A 26,560-nucleotide genomic window follows, 5' to 3' on the forward strand; every position below is an offset into this window, starting at 1 on the left:
GTACTTAAGTTGCGTCTTTCCATTAGAAGCCTCTTGGTCATCTTATACCTTTATACCTGGAATATCCCTTATAGGTGACCTTATACAGGGACTCCTCCATTGATGGCAATCCATAAAGAGCAAGGGGGTTTTGGTTGTGGTGACAGTGGGCCATCACCCCATTGTTGTCTCTTAGTCTATTGATAACCTTGTAGGGTACCCCTCTCCAAGGTCTGCTAGATTTTGCGGCAACAAGAGTTTCCGAGGTAAACGTGTCCTACTATTTATGTGTTTGGTTTCATTGTTGTTTTTACTTCTGCTGTGCATATCCAAAAATCCAGTGTGTTTAGTGTATAAAAAACAGACCTGAATTTTATTTCCTGTTTTGAGCATATTTTATTGGGCACTGAATCTGAATCTAGGTGCAAAAGAAACTAACGCCCCCCACCTTCTCATCCCCGAGAAGGAGATTAAAGAATCAATCAAAGGTAACATTTATTGACGGTTCATTCAAATCACTTGAGTTTCCCCCACACAAAATCTACGTCCTGAGCTAGCCTATTTGGACCACAAACTTGACATTACAACACATATTGGGCACAACTAATATTTAAGTCTCAGACTAAGATGCTTATCAATATTTCAGAATTTACGAGCATAGGATGCTGATTTCAGCTCATTTGTGTTAATATTTAATTTCGTTTTAACATAATAAAGAAATATTTTGAGTTTTCCATGAATACTGGATCCGTACATAAATCTTGCATTTGAGAATGTTTTGCTAAATATGAAATAACATCTAATGAAAAATTTTGTTTTTGACACAATTCCAATCGACTATGGTATGTAGGCAGCAACAAGCAAGATTCAAATGAAATGGATGATTTGGTCAATTTCTTGGTTATAGAATGCTTAGAAGGTGGCCCATCTCCCCAGCTTCTATTAGTATGTATAGATTTCAAGTCGTACAGCTCATAGCAAGATAGAGTTCAGGAATTGATACAAGTAGAACAATTTCAGCTATGTTGAACACAACCATTTTTCAAAACGGGAATCCTTGGAATAATTTTAATACTTGCAGCAAACAAGCATATGAATTTTTGTCTTGACAAAAAGGAACCTAGAAAACCCCAGCTATGACCATTTTCTAATTGGATAGATCAGAAAACTGAAACTCCGGAAGAAAATTTATAAGTCATAAAACTTAACCACCTAAAAGTGTTGTGAGTGAAAAACACCAGTGGCTAAAATACTGAGCATACAAGAGGAAAGTGAATGTAAACCTGTTGTACAAATTCATTCGCAGAGCACAAGATATATGTGCCATGGCTTTTTCCCATGCAATACATAACAGAGATAATATCTTGCTCATCCTGCAGTCAAGAAAGATCAACCATCAAAGACCAGTCACACTTCAACACAAAGCAAGGTCTTATTCACCCACTAAATATTCCCAGCCGAATTACTTGGTATATGCTGCCTACGCAGGAACAATTCTAGATATTTCTCAATCATCTACTATTATACGGGAACAATTCTAGATATTCTTCAATCATCTACTATGTCTTGGTTGAGCTACAAAAGTCAACAAATTATACAATACACTTTCAGTTTAATATTTTTAGGTTATAAGCATATGACAAGAATCAGCTACCACAGTTAACCATCATGTAAATAGATGGTCAATGATTTAGTGAGAATGTGAGAGAATCTATCTCATTCACAAGTGACAAATATAAGAAACAAGTTGCATTATAAACTCGAATGTACAGCCTGCTTGAGGAATAAGGAAATATTAACTTCTCAGCATATATTCTCCATGTGCTAAGTGCCTACAAGTTTATGGTCAATGACAGTGAAAATGAGAAATTGAGAGAGAGTCTATCTCATTCACAAGTGACATACATAAGAAATAAGATGCATTCAAATCTTGAATGTAAAGTTCAACCTGCTAGAAGAATAATTCAGTATCAACTTTTGAGCGTATATTCTCCTTGTGTCTACAAGTTTAATTAATCGCAGTGAAATAGTATCTGTGTGCACTTTTGTTGCAAAAAATATAGATTTATCAGTGATTTTCAGTTTTTCCCCAAGTTCATCCCCAAACTAGAAATTGGAAAAGAAAAAGAAAAATACATGATTTAATAAAAATTTGAAAAAATCATGGTGCAAAATTTCTCTTCTAAAAGACATACTAATTGCAGTAAGTTCATATATTAAACTAATTGGATAAAAAGATTATTTTGCATGTTTAATGCTTGCCAATTTTTGTTGAATCATCCCAACTTTTTCCCAAGTATTTCCCCAAGATACATTTTTAACCACCTTTGACAAAGTAGCAGAATCAGATCTTTCAGTACAGAAATTTGACCAGGATCATGATTCAGCTGAATCGCTGCTGAATTCTAACTGGTTTAGCATGCCAAAAAAATGACAGGATGCTTTTGAGAGTTCATTATGTTAGGCCATAATACTTTTTTATTGCAAACTACATCATATATTTCCAAAAAGGCATATACAAATATCAAAACAAACATGGAAGGATATATACAATGGAATTTATATCCTCTTCTAAAGATCTTCTAATGCTGAAATAAACTCTAAATAGGCTACAAATCAAAAGCTTGAGCATCTTTAATCAACAAAGCAACCTTCACCAAAAGCTGGCGTTGTACGTCATCACACCACCTAGCACAAAATGTGGACCTATTACCCACCAAAATGAGTAACGGTGTAACCCCATAGGAGGAAATTTTTCTCCTACATTTGACAACCACCAAGAAAACCAGACAACAAGCAGCCCCTAAAAACCACCATTAGACGATGATATGCCATGTACCTCTGACATTTGCATCAGAAATGTGCCTCTCACTATCCAGCGTTGACACTTGGATGAAGGTGGGTTGTTATTCAAAAGGTACTTTGATCATTTTGCAATCAGGTGCTTATACTTATTTGTTTTGGGCATTTAGTATGGATAACGGGGTGATCTGGAAAATTGACAGGATTTGACCATAATTTTGTTCTTTCACCTTACCAGGGGAGTTAATCTTTGACCCTAGTCAAGCGGAACCTCCCTTAAGGCCCTTTTTGTTATAGGAGGGGCACTACTTGGGATGCCATGATTGAGATAGCATGTTCCATCTTCCGTATACCATACTTAACACCTTCCATCCCACATTACAAAGCTCCATCATCCATATCTCACCTCCATTCTTCAGGTACAACTTGTCATTGGTTCTTGGGGATTTGGCACTCATATGTTCACGTACCTTGAGTAGCGCCTAGAAACTTTGCCCTGAGGATTGATGCAGATAAAAGAAAAGGAAAAAGCATATCATGGCCACAACAAAACAAAACAAAATCAAAATGCAAAGAATGGTCGGGACATAAGAATTAGCACGTGGGAAATGTTGATTTTACACGATACTGGAGTCTAGGTTAGAATCTTACAATCACTGACGCTACCAATCCAGGTATCACAACAAACTACTTTGCACAACAGAACAATATACTAGTGCACAAAATATACAAAACTTTTTTTCAGTGTTCCATCGGGACGCATCCCCCAGGGTCGAGTGCGCGCACCCCTCGCACCCCACGCACCTAGGATGGGGGGACGTCTGGGGAAACGATTCCCCATGTCCCCCTTTTGGGGAGACACAGGGAGATGCAGGGGGGCGCGTTTCCCCAGTGTGGGGGACGTGACTCCCCATAAGGGGGACGCCTGGGTGTCCCCCCTCAAAATGGGCTATGCGTCCCCCCTTAAATTTGCTTGTAAACAATGATTTGTGGCAAGGAAAACCTAGTATTTGACCATAGTTCCCTTATCTTTCATTTTCATTCTTTTACTTAAATTTTTAACATTACCATGAAATGACTCAGGATGTTTGAGAGTGGTTCCGACCTCATCGGATTTCATATGGAGAAAGTAGAATTTTAGATCTCACTCAAAATCCAGCAGACTTAACAGTTTTGCAGGAATTCAAGATTCGATGGATTGCAATGTTTCCATTGCATTTTGTCATGTACAAGGGTATGGAATTAATATTTAATCAAGAGCACCAAGCCCTTTGTGTATTTTAGAGTGACTTTTAGACTCATCACTTCACTGTTTTTGAGTTTTAGCTATATCAATTTACTATTCCAGACTTTAGATTTCAGTATCTATTATAGTCTGTTTTTCTTAGTACTAATTAGATTCTAGAATGATGAATGATGAATTTAAATTTTAAATCAATTTAGAATCTAGAAGGATGAATTTAATTTTTAAATCAATGTAGATTCTAGAATGGTGAATAATGAATAATGAATATGGATTAGAGTATTTCATTATTGAATCTCGTGGTCTATGGATGAATCATGTATGTATTAGTAAGGATGACGAGTATGGATCAATGTATTTCATTATTTAATTCAAATATGTATGTATTATTGTATTTATGCTTTCATTATAGAATATGAATTTTATATATATATATATATATAATATATATGAAAAAAATTATATACCCCAACATCCCCCCGTCCCCCCTAAATTTCTCTGAAATTTGAGGGTACTCCCACATGTCCCCTTTGTGCGTCTTCCCGCACCCGCGTCTCCCCGTCTCGGAGTCTTGGTGGAACAATGTTTTTTTTACAATTTTCAACAACCCAACTTCGTTATATTAATCAAACTAATAATACAATAGTTTAGGGCTCTCGTACCAAGGATAATGACCCTCATACATGTAACAACCCATTAATAAAATTTTAGACCTTAAATTTTATAAATATATATCTATGTATTAAAATTTATAAAGTATGTGGTTAAACCTTATAATATGAATTTATAAATTATATTAATTAATTTTATATCATACATAATTTAAATATTATAAAATATACTTATATCATATATAGTTTAAATATTATGAAATATACTTTACATCATATAGTTTAAAATGTTATGAATTATATTACTTAAACTTTACACCATATATTAAAGGTTATAAAGTGTACCACATAACACCTTAAAGCATTATAGTGAAAACGCTATAAAAGTAGCAGTTATAAAATGTTATAAGATACACAAGGAATGTTTGATCGTAAATATCAACGAACCTAAAAAGGAATCCATATACGTATAACCAGCCCATTAATAAGGTGGGTGGAACCAGCTAAAAATTCATTACTGAGCGCCAAGGACAGAAGAAATATCGGAGAGAGCCATCAATGCGTAAGAGGCGGTGGCTGCAAGTGGGAGGGCGGCCACCGCCAGGCCAGGGGATAAATAGCAGAGGCCTGAACCGGGAGAATGGGGGGAAATAAAAACCAGAGAAGTATAGACTCATGAGGAGGAAACCCGGAAGAAGAGATTTTTCAGTGGAAGAGCTTTGAGTGATCTGAGTTTTGGGCACGGAGGGACAGAGAGCCTCTGTGGAGAGCTTCTCTGGATTGAGCAACCAGGTTGCTCTGTCTGGTCGGGTGGTATTGGCCATCTCGAAATTGGATCAAATCAGTCAGCAGTTCAGGATCGCCAGTCCAGTAGCAGAACCGGGAGTCCGCCAACAGTTCAGGTAGGTGCAGATTACAGTTTTATGCATTACTGTTTTCAAATTTTATGAGTATTTTTATGGTTGCTGTAATTCGAAATAAGGGCGCTACACATGGTATCAGAGCTATTTTCAAACCCTGGGATCTTACAGGCCCTAGAAGTAACTAATACTCTGTAGCCGTAAATTCTCTTAAGTTTTCTTTAACAGTGAGCTTTGGCTGGACAAAATAGTAAGCGAATTCTAGTGATTTTGCAATAGCAATCTCAAAGATCTGTCCATACAGCATCCTTCTGTCCGCTTACAGCATCTGTTACTAAATAAACAATCGCAGCCCTTATAAGGGCAGGCGCTCAGATAATAATAACAATCACAATAATCCAATCTCTGTCCTTTTAGAAGCAGGTTCGAACAGGTGACCTCTGAACAACGATGCTGCCTATTGTCATCTGTGAGAACGCTTTTTAAAAGCCCAACCTCTGCCCTCATCGTCTGTTGCTCTGAAGAACGATGGTGGGAAAAGGGCCCAACCGGGTTCGAACCGCCAAACCGGAACAGCGCTTTCTTTCAAACAACGAAAGCACAAAACCCCTCCGGGGATTCGACAACGAATTCGTGACCGTCGTTCGCCCAAATAAATAAAAAAATTGATGCATTTAAAGATAGGGCAGCAAAACAAATAACGGAAACCACCTCTAGTTCACTGATTGACTGGAGTCGCAGGGATATCGTCGCAAAGCTTGCGATCTCAAAACCCTCCCTCACTGTGTCGAAATAATACCAGAATGGTGATATATAAACTTTGGTTTATACCGCAATACACGCCAGAAGGAATTTAAGTCGACGTTGGGGATCGAACGCGGGTCTTGTGTGCCAAGTGGGGCTTTACGCCATCAGCCAAACAACCATATATATTCCGCGGTTTATACCAATACTGTATAATACCAATATAATCTTCGGCGGTCTCGATTTACGGTGACCTGCCCTCCTGTGGTTACGACAAACCACCTGACGTTTAGGTTCGTGGCATTATAATAGTGGGGAGGTGGCAACAAATAGCCATATGATTTTATGCGGTTCAACACATCCCTCCTCGCTCAAACCTATGCATGAAATATCGATGTGGCTTCACGCCTGTGAATATCTAGACGTAGGCGTATTTTATTTTTAATTGGATTGTCAAATTTATAAATCGCAATGATCTGTTCAGTTGCGGGTTTCGATTTTAGCCGTTTTAATTGGCTTTCGGCTGGGTATCGGAAATATGGTTGCAAAAGGACGGAATCCCAAGAATTCTGAGCACCTACGTCGCATTCCAATATGGTCGTGAGCCCATGATTCACAACTGGGGAAATTGTCACAGCGAAGCAACCATTTCCAAATAACACGCGCATTTCCAAATCAGAGATGACTGTCTTCCGATTTATTTTGCATGCTAGGTTATAATACGCAGTTGGTTGGTGAACGTATTTGACGGTTACAAATTCAGTTCTTTTATTTTGCTGCAAATCACCAATTCGATTTTGACTTTTAGCTATTTAACTCTCAAGCAATACTTACCAGAAATTACTACCTTTTTATAAAACTAACTATTTTTTTGACAAATAAATACAAGATGACAATCATAGATACATGTCAACTTTCATGCAATGCCTGTACATCTTAAGGATAAATAAGCGAATTACTGTTATTATAGCCTGACAAAACAAAAACAACAATTTAACAGATAACCTGATTCTGTAAACATAAATTTTATAACAAAATAAGATTTTTTTTATTATTTTGTAATATTATTTATGAAAATGAAAATATAAATAGGTACAGGTATATATGTAGATTCAAACTTGTTTGCATGCGAAATTGCAAATACATATCATATATGTACTTATGTATGAACACCAACACAAACATGCATAGACTTCGATAAAAACATAGATATAGACATCTCTGTATATCCATACATGGCTCCACACTTGCATCATGCATGTATATATTGTTTTTACACATATATATTTGGTGTGTGTATCTAAAGACATGTTCGTATATATCTATTGTTCGTATATATCTATTGTATAAAAATATGACTATGTTTATATTACTTACGTAAAGTTAATACATCAATTTTAACCTACAGGGATGGATGGCTAGCCCTGCACTGTTTTCAGTCAGACATAGGCATACACATAAGTTCATAACACGTGTGTGTACATGCGTGTTTATTCTGTGCACACATATACAAATGTAGAGGTTGAAGTTAATTCAGTGTTACAGAAGTGTCTGTACGCACTATGAAAATAGATAGAGTGTATAGGTGCAGTGATGATGTGCAGTCATGTAGCACTGCCATATATAAGGTACAATGTATGGATCATGTGATATAGACATGCCCAGTCATGATAAAAATATTTCAGTAGGCAATATTATTTTAGTTACTAAGTTAGGAGTTAGAAGTGCAAAACTCTGTTCATTATTGGAAAATCATAGTCCATGGCTGCAAAACTCTAACCAAGAGAAATAAACTATCCACAAATCATATCCTTTGCTCAAAGAAAGAAACAATGCTCGCCAGCAAGCAGCTGTTCTCTGTTTAAAGGTTCACTGCCTATGCTCTCCATCAAAGAGAAATGTTGTTAACTCCTTAACTGCATGCCCTAGATTATTCGTTCTTTTTATGAAAGACAGTTAAACTTTTAAATAAATCTAAAACTCCTCTTACAAGTCAGTTTCCATCACAGAACACCTTACTGTCTACGCACCATATCTCCTTATCCTATAAGGAAGCACATAGCAGTAATCCAGGAAGCACATCACAGTTACACCCTTGCTGCACCTTCACTGAAGTCATCCCTGTTGTACCTTCATTGAGGTCACCATTGCTGTACCTTTATTGAGATCATAACAATGTGGTCTTTATGATAGCTACACCGAGATAGGGATCAGGACCTTGTCTTCATAAAAGAACAAGATCATGACTGTTATTTTCACCAAGATCTTGACTGTGTCTAGAATGCCAAAATGTATAGCTGTGAGGTCACAATCATGCCGAGATTGTGACTGTGGAATGCTAAGAGTGCCATATACTTAAATAAATTAAGTTTAACAATTAAGTTGAGTATGCATAATGGTAGCCATTAAAAATTACATGTTATAATAGTGGTCCATGTTTTAATCCATAGCCAGCTCATATCACTCAGTAGGCGTTTAATATTAAAATATCAAACTGTTGGGAAATAATATATATTGTAAATGTGCTATAAAAGTGCCTCAAATTCCTCTGCCCAGAGCAACTATAGTGTTGGTCTGTGCAGGCATTAAAATCAGTGCTCACCTGTATAAGGGTGTGACATTCTGCCCTCAGGTTTTTGTCATGGCAGGAAACCATAAATTAGCGCACTTCCATCACCCGAAGGAAGAACTACTTCTGAGTTGATTACTTCTGACTTTTGGAAATTCAATTAGCTAATTCATGCGCCAATCAGTGGAGGCACCAGCATGTTAGAACCAATAGCAAACTGCTTGCAATTTATTGCCAAGTTGTCAATGCTGGTAATCATACAAGCTAAAGATTTAATCCATACCCTTGTAATTTATTCGGGGTATGGATACAGATGACCCCCTTAAATGTTATAGTCAGGTTGAGGTATGACAGTTATGTTACCGATGTACATTGTAAACGAAAAGCTAACATTTTCGTTTTGGGGATGTCATTAGGTAAATAAACTTTGGATGTCTTACCTTAGGGGCTAATAACCATACACTTCTGCGTTATTCATTTTTAGAAAACCCTGCATTAGGACAAGGAGGTCGCGTGGCCACCCTCCTTGACCTCGGTACCAGTAAGATCCGCCTAGCGGGTAAAAATAGCAAAACTATACCCGTTTTTAAATGTGATGTTGCAAAGAAATTGGTGTGTTAAAATTCGGTTATTCGCCTCAAATTTTTTTATATATAAATTTTATTTTGTGTTCAGGGACCATTACTATGGTAAAGACGTATGAGCGACGACGACGTGACCAGGCAGCATCATCACCATTAATGCCGCCACCGTCGCCATCACCATCCCCCTCACCCTCGTCACCACCAAGGCAACCGTCAACATCAAACGCTCCAACGCCAGAGTTGACTGTGATAATGAACTCTTTGGAGGCCTTGTTGGAGACATTAAAGGAATCAACTAAGGCTAAAAACAAAGAGGAATTTCAGCATGTAGCCACCAGTTCAGCGGAACCACATAATTTGGAGCCCAGAGGATCGAGAGAAGACATCTCTAGAGAGCTTCAGAAAATTAGACTCCCAGAATTTTCGGGAGGTCGAGCTGGTGAACGCGCTGAGGCATGGTTGGAGGGGATGAACCAGTGCTTTAGGTTAAGAGAATATTCACCTTCAGCAAAAACAAAAATTGCCGTGTTTCAACTAAAGGAAAGTGCCTTGATTTGGTGGGGAAACCTGGAAAAGCAACTACACCTTACATCAGATAACGTTCCTTGGGATCTGTTTGAGGAAAGGTTCCGCGCAAAGTATTTACCTCCATACTTTCAACAACAGCAAGCCAGAGCCTTTCATACACTAATCCAGGGAAGTAAAACGGTGGAAGAGTACGAAATAAGGTTTATGGAGTTGGTAAAATACATTCCCTACTTAGACTCTGATGAACGTCAAGCTGAACGCTTCATATTTGGGTTAAACCCTCGCATCAGAGCCTTGGTAAGTATGTGGAAACCATCATCTGTAGCCGAGGCAGTCGAATGTAGCCGTTATGCAGAAGAGCACCTTGGAATCAAAAAGGATATGGGGCCAGCAGGGTTTTTTCAATCAGGGTTTCCAGGGAAGGCTCCCCGGAACGTTTTCAGAGGAGGTAGCTCGAGGCCACCTTACGGTAACAGGTTTACCCCAAGTATGGGGACAAGAGTTCCCATGGCTGTAAACACTATAGCTGCGGAATCGTCCAGCACCAGACCTTGGGCATCGCGAGGGACTACCGGTAGAGGAAGGGGTGCGAGAGGAACCAACATGGGAGGACGCGGCTCGTTCTCTAGAAACTCACACCTTAATTCAAGAGGATCAGCGCAGCTCAATTGTTGGGGATGTGGGGGGCCGCATTTCCAGCGTAACTGCCCAGAAGCGTCATCGGACATATTGCAAAGCACTGGGAGGGAGCCGATATCAGCCAAGCGAAGTAATCATAGAATTCATGCAGTAGTCAACCACGACCAAGCAGCCCATCAATCCACTGTAGTGGAATCTTCAGGTATTATCAATGGTGTAAAACTCAAAATCTTATTTGATACTGGTGCCACATATGGTTTCATTTCGTCTTATGCATTAAACAAATGTGGGCTGGCAGCTCGTAGACAAAATGATTTCCACCAAGTGGAAATGGCCTCAGGAGAACTCCAAACCGTGGGCTTGAGTGTGGATCAATGCGAAATTGACCTAGGGGTCTGTTCGACTAAACTAAAAGTCTATGTCACTGCCCTAGGGACGTATGATCTTATCATAGGTATGGATTGGCTGGAAGCTCACCAGGCGTGGGTAGATTGTTATGGAAAAAGGATTTTGGGCTTAAATGATGAGGGAGAAGTAATCCAAATTCAAGGAGTTAAGAGAGAAATTTCTTTGCGCTACATTTCGGCAATGCAGGTGAAGCGTTGTTTAAGAAAGGGTTGTCAGGCTTATGCAATTCACGAAGTAAGCCAGGGAAAGGGACCATCCTTAGAACAATATCCGGTGCTAGCCGAGTTCCCGGATGTATTTCCAAAAGAACTACCTGGATTACCCCCGGTAAGAGAATTGGATCTCACTATTGAATTAAAGCCAGGTACCCAACCGATCTCTAAAACACCTTATAGAATGACAGCTCCAGAACTTCAGGAATTGCAAATCCAGTTGAAGGAACTACTCGATATAGGGCTTATTCGACCCAGTACCTCACCTTGGGGCGCTCCTGTAATTTTTGTGAAGAAGAAAGATGGATCCTTAAGATTATGCATAGACTATCGGGACTTGAATCGAGCTACAGTAAAGAATCAATACCCTATGCCGCGAATCGATGATCTTTTCGATCAAATGAAAGGAGCTTTGGTCTTTTCAAAAATTGATCTTCGATCAGGGTATCATCAGCTAAGGATTTCTGAAAATGATATCTCTAAGACAGCATTCCGGACACGTTTTGGGCACTATGAATTTACTGTGGTACCATTTGGGTTAACAAATGCGCCAGCCGTATTCATGAATCTTATGAACAGTGTTTTCCGTCAGTATCTTGATAAATTTGTACAAGTCTTTTTAGATGATATTCTCATCTATTCCAAGAATGAAGAAGAGCATAAAGAGCATTTGCGGCTAGTATTGGCCTGCCTTAGAGAACGTCAGTTATACGGAAAATTGTCCAAGTGTTCCTTCTTTCAGGAAAAGATTCATTATTTGGGTCACATCATATCAGGTGAAGGGATTTCAGTAGATCCGGAGAAGGTAAAAGCGATCATGGACTGGCCAATACCGAAAAATGCACATGAGATACGAAGCTTTATGGGCTTAGCAGGTTATTACCGGAGGTTTGTGGAGGGATTCTCCAAAATCGCGAAGCCAATCACAACCCTCCAGCGTAAAGGTGTTAAGTATGAGTGGACCGAGGAATGTAATAATGCATTCTCTGAACTCAAAAGACTACTCACCAGCGCACCAATCCTAAGAGTCCCTGATATGGGCAAAGACTTTACAGTATGTACTGATGCATCCAAGCAAGGGCTGGGTGCAGTATTGATGCAGGATAAGGGAGTGATAGCTTATGCTTCCAGAAAGCTAAAACCTCATGAAGAACTCTATGCTACTCACGATTTAGAATTGGCCGCTGTAATGCTAGCTTTAAAGATCTGGAGACACTATTTGGTGGGACGAAAGTTTACACTTAAAAGCGACCATCAAAGTCTACAATATTTGTTCACCCAAAGAGACTTAAATGCCAGGCAGAGGCGATGGAGTGAATTCCTAAGTGAATATGACTTCGGAATATCATATATTAAGGGAAAGGAAAATGTGGTAGCCGATGCCTTAAGCAGGAGACCCCGGATATTTTCTCTCATACCCATTAAAGTGGACTTAAGACAACGAGTACTAGATCGTCTTATAAAAGACAGCTGGTATTTAAAGGTGAAGGCGAGTCTTGAAGGAATTAAGGCAAAAGACTCAAAATTTGCGGGTTATGAATTAGAAAACGATGGGATCCTGCGATTCCATGGAAGAATGTACATCCCTGATGATAAAGACCTCCGAGATACCATCCTTAGGGAAGCTCACAAAGCAGTATATTGTGCTCATCCTGGAGTAGGGAAAATGTATGCGGATACCAAGAAACTCTTCTTTTGGGCAGGCATGAAGCGTGATATCACTCAATTTGTTGCAAAATGTTTGGAATGTCAGCAAGTAAAGGCAGATCATTGTCACCCAGCAGGTCTCTTACAACCCCACGACATACCTCTGTCTAAATGGGAGACCATCTCTATGGATTTCGTCACTGGACTACCTCTTACTTCTCAAAGACACAATGCCATTCTGGTAGTGGTGGATAAATTAACAAAAAGCGCCCATTTTATTCCGGTAAGAGATACTTATGATGTTGCTGACGTGGCTCGAGTATTCATAAACGAAATTATCAGATTTCATGGAGTACCTAAGAAGATTATATCCAATAGAGATTCGCGATTCACTTCCAGATTCTGGACGTGCATGCAGGCAGCCTTAGGTACTCAGCTGAATTTAAGCACTGCTTACCATCCTGAGACTGATGGGCAAACTGAAAGAGTAAATCAAGTACTTGAAGACATGTTGCGAATGTATGTAATGGATCAGCAATCACTCTGGGAAAAGTATTTACCCTTGGTTGAATTCGCATACAACAACAGTTACCACAGTTCAATTGGGATGCCTCCATTTGAAGCTTTATATGGCAGACCGTGCAGAACACCGTTAAGTTGGGACAGGTTAGAAGATCGAGTGATAATAGGACCAGAATTAATCCATGAAATGGAAGCGCAGGTCAGGCAGATTAGACAGCGATTAAAGGAAGCACAGGATAGACAAAAGAGTTATGCTGATGCTCACCGATCTGATAGGAGGTATGAAGTAGGGGACCAGGTCTTCGTCCGCATCAAGCCAAATAAAAGTACTATTCGATTCGGAAAAGGGACAAAGTTGTCACCCCGATTTATAGGACCGTTTAAAGTCGTGGAAAGAGTTGGACCTGTGGCCTATCGTCTTGCCCTGCCACCTCACCTGCATAGAATTCATAATGTATTTCATGTTTCTGTATTAAGGCATTATGTAGCTGATCTATCTCATAACATCCAGTGGAAAGAATTGCAGGTATCGGACGAGGGAGTCATAACGGTCGAACCGTTACGTATACTGGAACGTAGAGTTCGACAGCTGAGGAACCGCCTGGTGGACCAAGTTAAGGTCCAGTGGGACAAGTATAGTCCTGGATCAGCGACTTGGGAGAATACAGAGGACATATGTCAGAGATACCCTAGTTTATGTCCATTTTGAAGAGCTTTACACTATGTTTAGTATATATATTTACTTCACCTCTGTCAGAGAACCAAAAACATTTGAATGATTAGTGATAAACATGAAACTTTGCGGCATAATATATGTTTAAATTCCTGCTGGTACATGGATACCAAAATAATATATGTTTAAATTCCTGCTGGTACGTGGATACCAAAATAATATGTGTTTAATTCCTGCTGGTACATGGATACCAAAACAATATATGTGATTATATTACTAAATTATAAATGTTGAAGTAAAGTTAAGACCGTCAAGTGATTTTACTTCTGGTAGAAATTGAAACAATATAAATCTGTTTTATTTTATGCATGTCAAGAAATGAGCAACTGAAATAAAAGATAGGAAGTGAATACATCCTATAGAAAAGTCAGAATACATGCATAGAAAATAACAAAATTCTGTTATGCTATAGTATCATATGTAGATAATACATAAGTTATTTCGAATATGCTGATGCACATTTCACAAATGCTGGGTAAGTGTAAGATTGCAGATAAACTTGCAGATAAACTATGATTGCAGATAATTGATCCAATTTTCGAGATGACCACGTGATGACAGAACTCAGATCAGTTAAAGCTCAAAGTGATTCTATGATAGGGTAGTAGCCCTGATTTTACTGGAGGGGTGGAGGTGTTACCCACCGTTTATCCTCCGAACCCTGGAGTCATGGGAGGACTGTGCGAGTCACGCTCCCCTAGACGTGTGATGATGACTGCCGGATGCCTACTAGGAATCAGGTCGGTATAGCCGACGCTGTTACCTTTGTGTTATGAATGGTTAGGTCAGTAAATTGACGCCATGGCATACTCGAGTAGAGGACGGATAGGATGGGAGCAGAAGAGATTAGGGAGGACAGGATGAGTTTGAACAGCTTGGGAACCTGGAAAGAAAAGGTCATGTCCATTAAAACCTTGAACCTAAAAGCTCTAACTTCGGGACGAAGTTTTCAGAAGGGGGAGTGTATGTAACAACCCATTAATAAAATTTTAGACCTTAAATTTTATAAATATATATCTATGTATTAAAATTTATAAAGTATGTGGTTAAACCTTATAATATGAATTTATAAATTATATTAATTAATTTTATATCATACATAATTTAAATATTATAAAATATACTTATATCATATATAGTTTAAATATTATGAAATATACTTTACATCATATAGTTTAAAATGTTATGAATTATATTACTTAAACTTTACACCATATATTAAAGGTTATAAAGTGTACCACATAACACCTTAAAGCATTATCGTGAAAACGCTATAAAAGTAGCAGTTATAAAATGTTATAAGATACACAAGGAATGTTTGATCGTAAATATCAACGAACCTAAAAAGGAATCCATATACGTATAACCAGCCCATTAATAAGGTGGGTGGAACCAGCTAAAAATTCATTACTGAGCGCCAAGGACAGAAGAAATATCGGAGAGAGCCATCAATGCGTAAGAGGCGGTGGCTGCAAGTGGGAGGGCGGCCACCGCCAGGCCAGGGGATAAATAGCAGAGGCCTGAACCGGGAGAATGGGGGGAAATAAAAACCAGAGAAGTATAGACTCATGAGGAGGAAACCTGGAAGAAGAGATTTTTCAGTGGAAGAGCTTTGAGTGATCTGAGTTTTGGGCACGGAGGGACAGAGAGCCTCTGTGGAGAGCTTCTCTGGATTGAGCAACCAGGTTGCTCTGTCTAGTCGGGTGGTATTGGCCATCTCGAAATTGGATCAAATCAGTCAGTAGTTCAGGATCGCCAGTCCAGTAGCAGAACCGGGAGTCCGCCAACAGTTCAGGTAGGTGCAGATTACAGTTTTATGCATTACTGTTTTCAAATTTTATGAGTATTTTTATGGTTGCTGTAATTCGAAATAAGGGCGCTACAATACATCCACTAGTGCAAGAATACAAGAACAAGACACACTGATGGTCTAGCTGATGTAGTCAACGATCATAGTTGCTTTGTCGTATCCTGAACACACTGCAAGTCCTTTGCTTCCATTCTGCAGCACTGCCTCTATCAATGTACCAACTCCTTTAGGCCACTGAACATGGCTCTCCAATCTACCCTCTAGCTGATCATAAGTCCATCTACAACCAACACACAAGGTCTTCACACTTACTAGCTGCTCCTTAGTCCTTCAAGGCCACAACACTTAGAGTCTTCTTGTCCACTGCTACTCCTCAGCTACTTAGGGACTCCTTCCCACTATTGTCTTCCTGCGTTGCTCCTATGAAGACAAACTTAGGGCAGGAGGGTTGCCACCAATCACTATTAGAAATCCTTCTCCACAAATGAATTTGGATTGATAACAACATCCACTTGGTTGGCTGCTTTTGTCCTTCAAAGAATGTAATCCCTAACCTTCAAACCTTCACATTTCCTCACTATTGTCAATGTCCTTCTTCGCAACAAAACTAGGGCTACTTTGAGCACCTACTTGTTTCCCTCCAACAACCACAAGATGCCAAACCAAATCTGTCCACACTAGGACAGTCCATCCTCTAGCATCAAAACAACTTGAAACACATCAAAACATACCTTTCCTTCACTTTTGGACTGATGTACACCTATTGTAGCTTTGGTTGCCTGGTTAGGGTTGCTAACAATTCTTATTAGCCTCCTCCAAACACTCCCAAAACCATCCTACAGTTGCGGCCCTGCTTCCACAAGAGATCTAAACTTACCACTCCCTAAAACACGGCTTCCAGCCCTCTTGAATTTGCCCTATTCAAGCTCGGCCCATTTGCAATTACTTCAGAATCCCTGTGGCCCTCAAACTAGGTATAGACGTGCCACAAAACAATACAAAAACAACCCAAATTTAGTCCTCTCCTACTCTGTCTGCTACTAGACCTACTCGACCCCCAAGACAGTCATGAAAAGGCACAAGAATTCGTCCTCTCCTCCTTCGCTCGAGCTGCTCCCGATCTACGGTCAAATTCATATGTGCTTCCTTATGCTTTGATTCACTTGGATGTGACAACTAGCCTCCACATTCACTCGTATTTATATGCCTCTCCTTGGGGCTACACGAACTATCATGAGGTCACACTTTTACCTTAGTCGACCTCTTTTTCTTTGTGCAAACCCACCAACATACAAAATAAATGTATTTCTCACAGACCACATGACGTCTATTGGCGTTTAAGGGGTCCCCTTGCTCCTCTAAGGGTCCCCTACATCCTTCAAGTGTCAAAGTAATAAGACTCCTTATGGTTTCACACCCACAAGCTTGGGTGCAAAGCCCACACCTTAGGTTCTAAGCCCACAAAGCCCATTTGTGGTGCTCCTTCCTCCAAACCCCGAACCCTAGGGCTTGGAGTACCTCCCAAGCTACACATCTCAACACTCCCTCTTAGCGAGGGAGGTACTTCCAAGACTAGGAAGTAACTCATCATCATCACTGTCACTGTTGGAAACACTAACCCAACTCCTGGCACTCATAACTACAGCAAACCCTGTAGCATGAACTAAACCTCTCAAAAGTGTCACTGTCACTAGAAGCCTTCTGCTTCTTCTTCTCTTAAAATGCTTTCAGGTCATTCCATGATTCCTTCTTACCAGCAGTAGAAGTACACTTACTCCCTACTGACCACACACTCTTCTTGGGCTGCACATTCTCCCTCTGAACCTACAAACTCCCTCTAGAACTTCGCTCCTTCTGAGCCTCTGGAACCTGGACCTTCTTTTCTAGAACCTATACCTACTCCTCTAAAACCTACACCCGCATCTCAGAAACTTGTACCCGGTTCTTCTTCTTCTTCTCACGATCTATAGGCTTGCACGTCAGCCTGCATAGACCATGCTCTCTAACTCCAATCACAACACCTACAGTGTTGACCACACTTTGTCAACAATCCAAGGAAGCACAGTACAAAGATGTCAAGAATTTTTTTCAAAGTTCAAAGTCATCAGCCAGCACAATCTTATCATTGTAAACCCAATTTCTGCAAGTTATATTGTAAATGATGTTATTATGATCGTTTAATTATGTAACAGCGCCTAGGTAAGCCTCTAACATTGGCAAAGGATTTCATTCTAGGAAGTTTTCTAACCTCACCGAATTATGTGTGTTTCTAAACACGGATAATCCGCAGAGTTTTCCTTCAAGCTTAAACCCCAAAGCGAGGGTGGAATTCATTCACAAGGTCTTAAGTGAGTCCCAGTGTTATATCGAGTCTTTGTAAAAGTGTGTTTGGGAATAATTTAAGCACATTTGGCTAAATTATTTTATTACAAACATACTTGGTCTATACTAGATCATATTGTGTCGCAGAATTAGGTAATTTATTGAGGGTATAAGTCTAAATGTGTTCTCAAGGGTTGATATTGTAATCATTTGATGTAAAAATATATTTTAGTGCATGGTCCCTCATATTTAGACACCATGGCTAAGTTATTTGAGGGTGGAAAAATCATTAAATCCCCTTCATAAGCTAGAAAATTAATTAATTTTGAGTCAAAAATAATTATATAGATTAATTTATCTCGAAGTGGAAAATAATAAAAAATTCGTGGGTCAATGAGAAGTCAATTTTTGGAGGTCCCCCACCAAGGGAAAAATGGTGTTTTACGAAAATTTGAGCCCTTGGACAGTGGTGGTTAAGTCAAAATCAATTTTTTCCGGAAATTAATCCAAAATATTAATTTTTGGATTAATTAAAAATGGTTTTAAGAAAAATTCGAATTTTCCCTCAAAATAAAAAATTTCACGATGGAGGTCCACGGGTCTTGGATAGACAGTGATCAGGTGCTCTGTTAAAGCACTCCTTGATGTGAAGGCGTTAGTCCAATTCCCCGACCCGATCGGGGTGATAAATTGGACATGATGAAGAGGTAGTCCTGCCAATCTTACAAAAAGATATTGACAGTGGAGATTAAAAGATGATCAAGCTATTTTCAACGGTCGAGATTATTTTGACAAGGATTAAGCCAACTAGCCGTTATTTTCCACTTGGAGGGGTTTCTCTATATAAAGAAGCTATTGAGCATCTACTTGATATCTTTGGATGATGTAATTCTTGAACGCTGGTATTGAGTTGTTACTCTGCAGGGAACATTATTTTATCATAATAGAAAGACTTTGGGGTTCAGTTCATGGTGTTCTTCTATTGATTTGTGGTATGTGTTAGCTATGTGTGCTCCTATATTGTGTTGAATATTGCTAAATAGCTGTTATTTAACTTATCGGTGATAAGAACATTCTATTGGTACATGCTATCTTATGTGATTTGATTCACCATACGATCTAACAATTTTACTTTGAGAATAATATAGAGATTTACAGGTATGGTAGCCCTTGGGCTCTGTTGTCGCACAAATTGTCAGGACAACGCTCAGACCGGGCGTTGTCACCCTGATCCCCGATCTCTCCGTTTAAGCCGTCTCCCGAGGCTAAGGGGGGTAGACCCTATGGGACAAAGGAAGACCAATTGTGGACCAGTTGGGTTGGAAGACACAGCAAGGCAATTTAGCACTTGATTGATTTTAGAAATTAATAAACCAGTGCCTTATGGAGTCAATGATTAAATGATTATTTGTTAGATGTTGCAGTAATATGAACTTTGTAAAACAATCACTTATGATCAAATAACCCAAGCAATGCAAGATATTCGATAAACGCACAATGCTTTAACAATATTCCAGCAATTAAAATTCAAAAGATTAAATGCTTTAAATAAACACGCAATTTTAAATGCTAACCAAATATCACTTTCATATAGCTAATCTCCAAATGAACATTTGAGCATGTTTAACCACATAAAAATGATAAATATTAATCCCACATCAAAAATCTATTAGCCTTAGCGAAATATACCAAAATTTGGAAACGTGACAAAATATGCTAAGACTAAATGCGATACAAAAATAATTCAAAATTTTTATATTTTCTTATTTTTTTGTATTTTTTAATGAAACTGAATATATCTAATCTAAAACTAAAGCCTAAGTTAAATGAACTCAAAAAAAAATCTAATTATAATACTAACACCCTATCATATAAAACATGAAAATCGATTTTTTTATTTAAAATTTTTTATTTTTTATTTATAAAACAAAAGGAAAATAAAATTTTAATCTAAACCAAAAATCAAAACTAAACAAGAAAAAACCTAAGGATTAAAACTTTTTTATGCTTTTTGGATATTTTTATATTTTTTATATTTTTATGACTTTAAAATGCTAAATTAAAAATTTAAATAAAACAAAACTGAAAGAAATAGATCTAAAACCTATGTTGCCAGGAAACGTGGGTGCGGGGACGGGGACGAGGACGGGGACGGCATTTTTGGAAACAGGGTGCGTGGGTTCGTCGGGTAATATAATAATATTAAATTTTAATAATTATATTTTATAAATTATAAATTTATAATTAATAATATATATGAAATTTGAATTTGTATATTTTTTCAACTTTAAACAAGAAAACTTTAATGATAATCATTTAAACATGTTTAGTCTCTCCCATATAAAAACACAATTTTTTCATAGGAGATTCTTTTCAACCTGATAGTGGTCTAGACTTTTCTTGATGTCCAATCATCCACTTGCCCCATGCATGGTGTGCTCTGTGGTAAAGCAATCCCAAAAAGTTAAAACAGTGGCAGCGTTACCCTTCCACAAAACACGCTTATTCATTTAGGCATATTTTCCTAGTTTTAATCTTAACATGATGTTATCAAAATGCTGTGAGAAATTGGCAGATTTTGATACTTAATTTAGCCATTTTCCAAAATAGCCCTTCGCCATTTAACAGCATCAGCTGATTACAGCTTATGGCTGGTCTCAATCCTACTTTCTATTTGACCGAAAATGTCTAAACCTATATGTGTGCATTTACAGTTTATAATTTGATGGTTATTAACTTATTTGGCTCGGGAATGAATGTTTCATAAATTCATTCCAAATTGATTTACAAGAATCTGCAGGCTCAAATTACAGAGTAAGAGGTCTCTTTTCCAGTTCTGGTTTCGATGCCATATAATATTAAAGGCATTGAAGATCCACAAATACAGGAGATTCATAATATACATTGAGACTCTAACAAACCTTGGGCATAAGTTTTGAAATTGTTTATATAAATTTATAGCATAAGACTAATGGAGAGACTGATCATAAGAGTCTCCTGCGGTAGGAAGGGACTCATGAATGTGCAAACAGCTACCCTTTTTTTTCCAACTATGGTCATCACCTTATTAAATATTTCCACAAAGCTACAGCCAATATGATATGATATTCTGCTTGTGGGATTGTACACCCATAATGTTCCTTTTATAATATTGAGATATCATAATCATATATGATTTCAGAATACTGTGTCGCTCATAAGTTTTGAAAAACTTATCACTGTTGATAAATTTTTACAATGATTCATTACCCTTGAGCAGCACGTCATGCCCACAGAGCAATGCTAAGGCATGTGAACAAAGACAGTCTTTGGAAACTGTAATCTTTGGAAATGATGGCAGAAAATTTCCTTGAGAAACATTCAGAAGACCTTACAACCATCTCTGGAGGACAATCCAGACCAATGACCATCAATGACTCCAAAAATGATATCATTCGTTTATGGCATATATTCTATATTCTATGGCATATCATTTTTAAAATTTCAATAAAAAAATAATTATTTGAAAATTAAATTTTTAATATAGTTTTTTTATGAAGAACCCAAAGAACCCGAAGAACCCAACCCGAAGAACCCAAGAACCCAAGCACACGAAGAACCCGAAGAACCCAAGAACCCAAGCACCCGAAGAACCCAAAAACCCAAGAACCCGTTAAAGGAAAAGAACCCAAATTTTTTTTTTGAAGAACCCGGTTCTTCATGGAAGAACCCGGTTCTTCTGGGTTCGTCTGGGAAGAACCCGTACTCGAATCCGGTACTTGGGTGCGGGAACCCGGGACAGGTTCGAGAACCCCACCCCCGGGTGCGGGTACCTGTGCAACACAGTCTAAAACTAAACTTTAATTCTAAAAGTAAAATGAAAAATTAAACTAATGTCTAAACTAAATGAAACTCATAAAAAACAAACAAAGAAAAACCTACACTAACTCATGAGACACATCTCAAAAAATCGAAAACACTTTAAGTTTTTTGTTGACTGCATATATAGGTCTGCGGATGAGAGAAAGTCGACGGAGGGAGGAACTGCGAAGCGGCGGCAGAGAGGGTTCGATGGAAGAACGTCGTAGGGTTTGCGTGAAGCAAAGGAGAGCAAGTATTGGATGGCGTGGAGCGAGCAGTGAGGATTTACGCAGGTGACAAGGGTTGCCAAGGCTACATGGAGATAAATAGCAAATCGAGCTAGGGTCGTGAAGAAAGAGTTGGAACGATGGACGTTTGCAGGTTTGAAACGAGGAAAGGCAGCAATTGTGGATGAAACGCAGCGCTGGAGAGGCCAGGGTTTGGTGATGGGAATAGCGTGAGAGGTGAGGGAGAAGTTGAGCGTTAGGAGCATGGGGAGATAGAGGAAAAACGCAAGGGAATGAGGCAGCAACTGCAGATTTCGAATGGCTGCAATGGAATAGGCAGCGTGTAAATGGATAGCTGAGGTGGTCACTGACTGCAGAGGAGAGCGGATGCGTGATGGAGAAGGGGGTGCAACGCAAAGAGGAAAATGATTTGCGTAAGTAGAAAGGGACGCAGGCAGACAGAGATGGCAGCATGCTAAGAAGACAAGATGCAGATGAACGCTGCGTGGAGGCAAAATGCGATTTTTTGCAAGTTGAAGACAGCAAGGAAAGGAGAGCGATGAGTGATAACTGCTGACAGAGATGGTTGAGTGAACAGTGAGAGGATTACAGCTGTATATACAGCTGCATGAGATTTGGCAGCAATCCAGGAGCTGCGATAAAACAAAACAAAAAAAAATTGAAATATTTTTAGTAAAACGAAACCCTGAGCAGTAGACAGCTCTGATAAACCCTCAAATCTCCTCAAAAAAAAAATTGAGAATTCGTTGAAGATTATCCCTGCAAAAATGATGCTGAGGCCAGATCTTACCCTCCAGGGCCTAGATCTGGCTTCAGGACAAAATTATATCTTCAGCTCCAAAACCTATGACAACAAAAGAAAAACACCCAAAAATAATATATGCAAGAATTAAAACTGAAACCCTACAAATCAGTTACAATATTTACAGATTTATGACTCTACAACAGCCAGATTTGTCAATAATCCACAAAAATATTTTAGAATTTTTTTTAGATTTACTATGAGATACTTCAGAAAACTTCTCATGCATTCAAAAGATAAATTTAAATGATAAACCCAGGATCGAAACTAGCTGGGCTCTTCAAAAAAATGTTTTTCGAGAGTTGGTTGGTTCAGCCAAGAACATTCCCAAACACCCGCTTATCTTCACAATCTAGATTTCCTGCACAACTCACTTCAACTATCAATAAAGAGGGAAAAAACAGTACTCAAATCCAAATCCAATGGAGATACCTGCCATTATTTTCAGAAATTTTGTTACCATTTAAACCCTAGTGAGTGAACAAGATACCTGTGTTCAACATCACTCTTCAACAAGCTACTACCAATGGCTGAAATTATATTCATGTAAAAAAAAATGAAACACCTTACAACATTTCAAGAGAGTAACACCAGCAAGATTTCAACCCCAAAGTCTTTCTTTATTGCACAAGAAAAAGATTACAAGAGAGCTTTCTTCAGCACAAGACTCACAAATCGAATGATCTCAAACGACCCCTAACACCCTATTTAAAGGAAAAATTCCCAACGGCTAGTTCGAGTGATCCATGTCAAACTAATTTCGATCGTTGATGAGGATCAAAATCCCTTTTAATCTCATCCGTCGAAATTTTAAATGCATTTTAATATATTAAAAAATTAAAACTTTGCATTTATTTTCTCAAAACTTTGACTTATTATTATTTTATTATTTTATTATTTTATTTTATTTTTTTATTTTTTTATTTTTATTATTTTTATTTTTTTATTTAATTATTTTTAAATTATTTTTTATTTTTGGATCCTCGAACTTAGCCCTTTCAAAAAATCACCTTGGACCTAGGACTTAGGACTTATAAGGGGATTAAAACATTTTCTAGCCCTCAAGACACTTTACATCTTGACTTTTGCAATTTTACATCTCAAGGGGGAAAACCCATTTGACATAGACCCTCATAGACCACCTAGTTCTGCGACACAACTATAATCTAGCAGATCAAGCAATTTGTAATATCCTAACCAAATAGTTAGAGTTATTTCCAAATTACTTTTACATAGACTCGACTAAGTACACTAGGAGTCCCCTAAGATTCTAATGACAAAATTGATTCCAGCTTTGGGGTTAGGCTGAAGGAAAACTTTGCCGATCATGGATAGGTGAAACAAAAAACCTTCCGGAACATAGATTATCACTAGAAAATTAGGTTTGCCTAGGCAATTTACATACATGACTCAGATCTGCAAAGATCATTTAGAATTTACACATGCAGACTGAGTTTACCACATAACATGATCGGGTCGACGATCACTGTCGAATGGCATAGACATATCGATCAGGCGCTATCCCTTTTGCTAAAAAAGGGGGTGTACTGCTATGGGTAGTTGACACGTAGTGGTCAACATCTGGCTCTACTTGGGGACACGTTGCTGCACTGTAGGAATGTGAGAACCCAGAATCTGCATCCATGCAACATGTTAGTGTCAGTCTTTCCAGCGTTCCTCCAGTGATCAAATATGCTCTTACAAAGTGGTTTCAGAGTGTTAAGGTCAAATTTTGTCATTTCAAAGAGTTTTCAAGCAAAATTTGGTCACTATGCATTAGGTCTAGGGTTTGCTTTCACTCCTTCTAAAGTTGTCCAAATGGCGGTCTATGTCATCATTTAGCTGAGTCTATCATCATTCATAGGGTTGTCATTATCATGTCAGTGTCTAATGAGTCATTTTACGTCTTGTTCATGCTTCAGTTGCGCCCAGGCAAGGTCATTTCCCTCTCCTAGGGTTTTGAAGCCATTTTCTCTTGGATGGTCAAATCACCGGCAAAACTTGTTTCCTGATGTTCATACACCTTTCCCTATCCTTAAAGTACCTTATCAAACACTTCCCATCCCTTAGATCCGCCAAATTCCTCATTTTCGCACAAACCCTAGTTTCTAGCTACAACCTGGCAATTTTCTAGGTTGGGCCTGTGTTTTGCCCTTTTGGACCCCTTCCCCTCACTCGATCTCTGTGATTCCACTCTTCCCTGCTTCCTAACATCCCTCCCTACTCCCAAAAATTTCCTCAAGAATTTAGAAGCCCCTTATCCCCTTCATTTCGCTTCATTTCGACAAAATCCCTTGTTCCTCACATCGGGACAAGTCGCACTCAAATAATGTTCCAGAGAAATCAAAGATGAATTTTGGGAAACTGAGAGAGGTTTTTGTCCACAACATGCCAAAGAAGAAAAACCTCCTTCAGTTTTTGCACAGGTGTCATGGTTTTAGAGAAATGTCAAAATTACAATCGCCAGATCCAAGGAGGTTGGCCAAAGCACAAAAACGAAGAAAAAGGCCCGATCCACTCCAAATTTTGGCCAAATCCTCTTTGACTGATCATGATACTCATTAGCATCCTCCTAGCAGCAAACCCAAGAAATTTTGAGAGTTTTGAAGCATTTTTGGTATTTTTGGGAATTTTACAGGTTTTGGCCATTTGACTGGTCTCACCCTGCGCGCGACCATAAATGGGGGCAACTCAGAACGGGGAAAACTTTGCATTTTTGGAATTGTCATGCAAAAATACACTTGCCTATGGATGGGTTTCAGATTTTATGGAGATTTGGGCTTCCACAGGCTCAAAATGCATGCAAATTTTGACTTTCTGCCCCTATTTTGAGTTGCAGAAAGCTGTCTTGGGATAAATGACTTTTGAGGGGTCAAATCAACTCCAAATTCAAAAATTCCGGTGGGGTTGGAAAGTAGACTCGCAGACCTTTCCAACGAGCTATCTTGCACCTGATTTAGACACCGGGAAGGCCCTCAAACAGAGTTGTGAATGTGCGCGACCAGTCAGAGTGATGTGCGCGACCTGTCAGGGAAATTTACCTGTTTTGACCAGTTCGGCCAGCAAAACACTGTTTTCATCTTGGTTGACTTTTGAGACATGTAAATGATGGATTTTTGTGTAATTTTCATGGCACTTAGATACTTTTACTCTCCTTGAACACTTCTAGAAGTTTCCTTGATGTAAATGGTAAAGATTTAATGCATAGATAGGTTTCCTAAGTTTTAGAGGCAAGTTGTTTTGACTGCCTATTATCTAGTGCTCAGTTTAGAATTAGTTGAAACAGCTCCTAGGAAGCTGAGCTCGACCCCTAGAGGTGGGGAAAGGAGTTAGATCTTCTATATTATGCCTTCTCTTACTCATTTTCATGGTTGGACTCTTGAGGGAGAAGCTCCTATTGTATATTTTACTTGTATCTCTGCAATTTGAGGAAAAGGAAGACCAGGGTTTTGCAGAC

The 26,560-nt window shown here is 38.7% G+C and overlaps 1 protein-coding gene across 2 annotated transcripts in view; it reads right to left on the reverse strand.

Moving 5' to 3' along the window:
* Nucleotides 1–1,202: 1,202 nt before the first annotated feature.
* Nucleotides 1,203–26,560, reverse strand: part of LOC149204987 (protein SIEL-like) — a 252,601-nt gene continuing 227,243 nt past the window's right edge. Inside the window, exon 6 of one of the 2 annotated variants that reach the window (XM_089393396.1) lies at nt 1,203–1,352. In XM_089393396.1, the coding sequence (XP_089249522.1) occupies nt 1,224–1,352 (129 nt within the window). In that variant the 3' untranslated portion in view covers nt 1,203–1,223. The remainder of the gene's footprint in view (nt 1,353–26,560) is intronic. The other variant, XM_089393397.1, reaches the window with a different exon arrangement.

This window comes from Pinus tabuliformis, chromosome 1_2, assembly GCF_031772625.1.
Source record: "Pinus tabuliformis cultivar Carrire ecotype Pingquan chromosome 1_2, CPIR1, whole genome shotgun sequence".
Classification (NCBI taxonomy): domain Eukaryota; kingdom Viridiplantae; phylum Streptophyta; class Pinopsida; order Pinales; family Pinaceae; genus Pinus; species Pinus tabuliformis.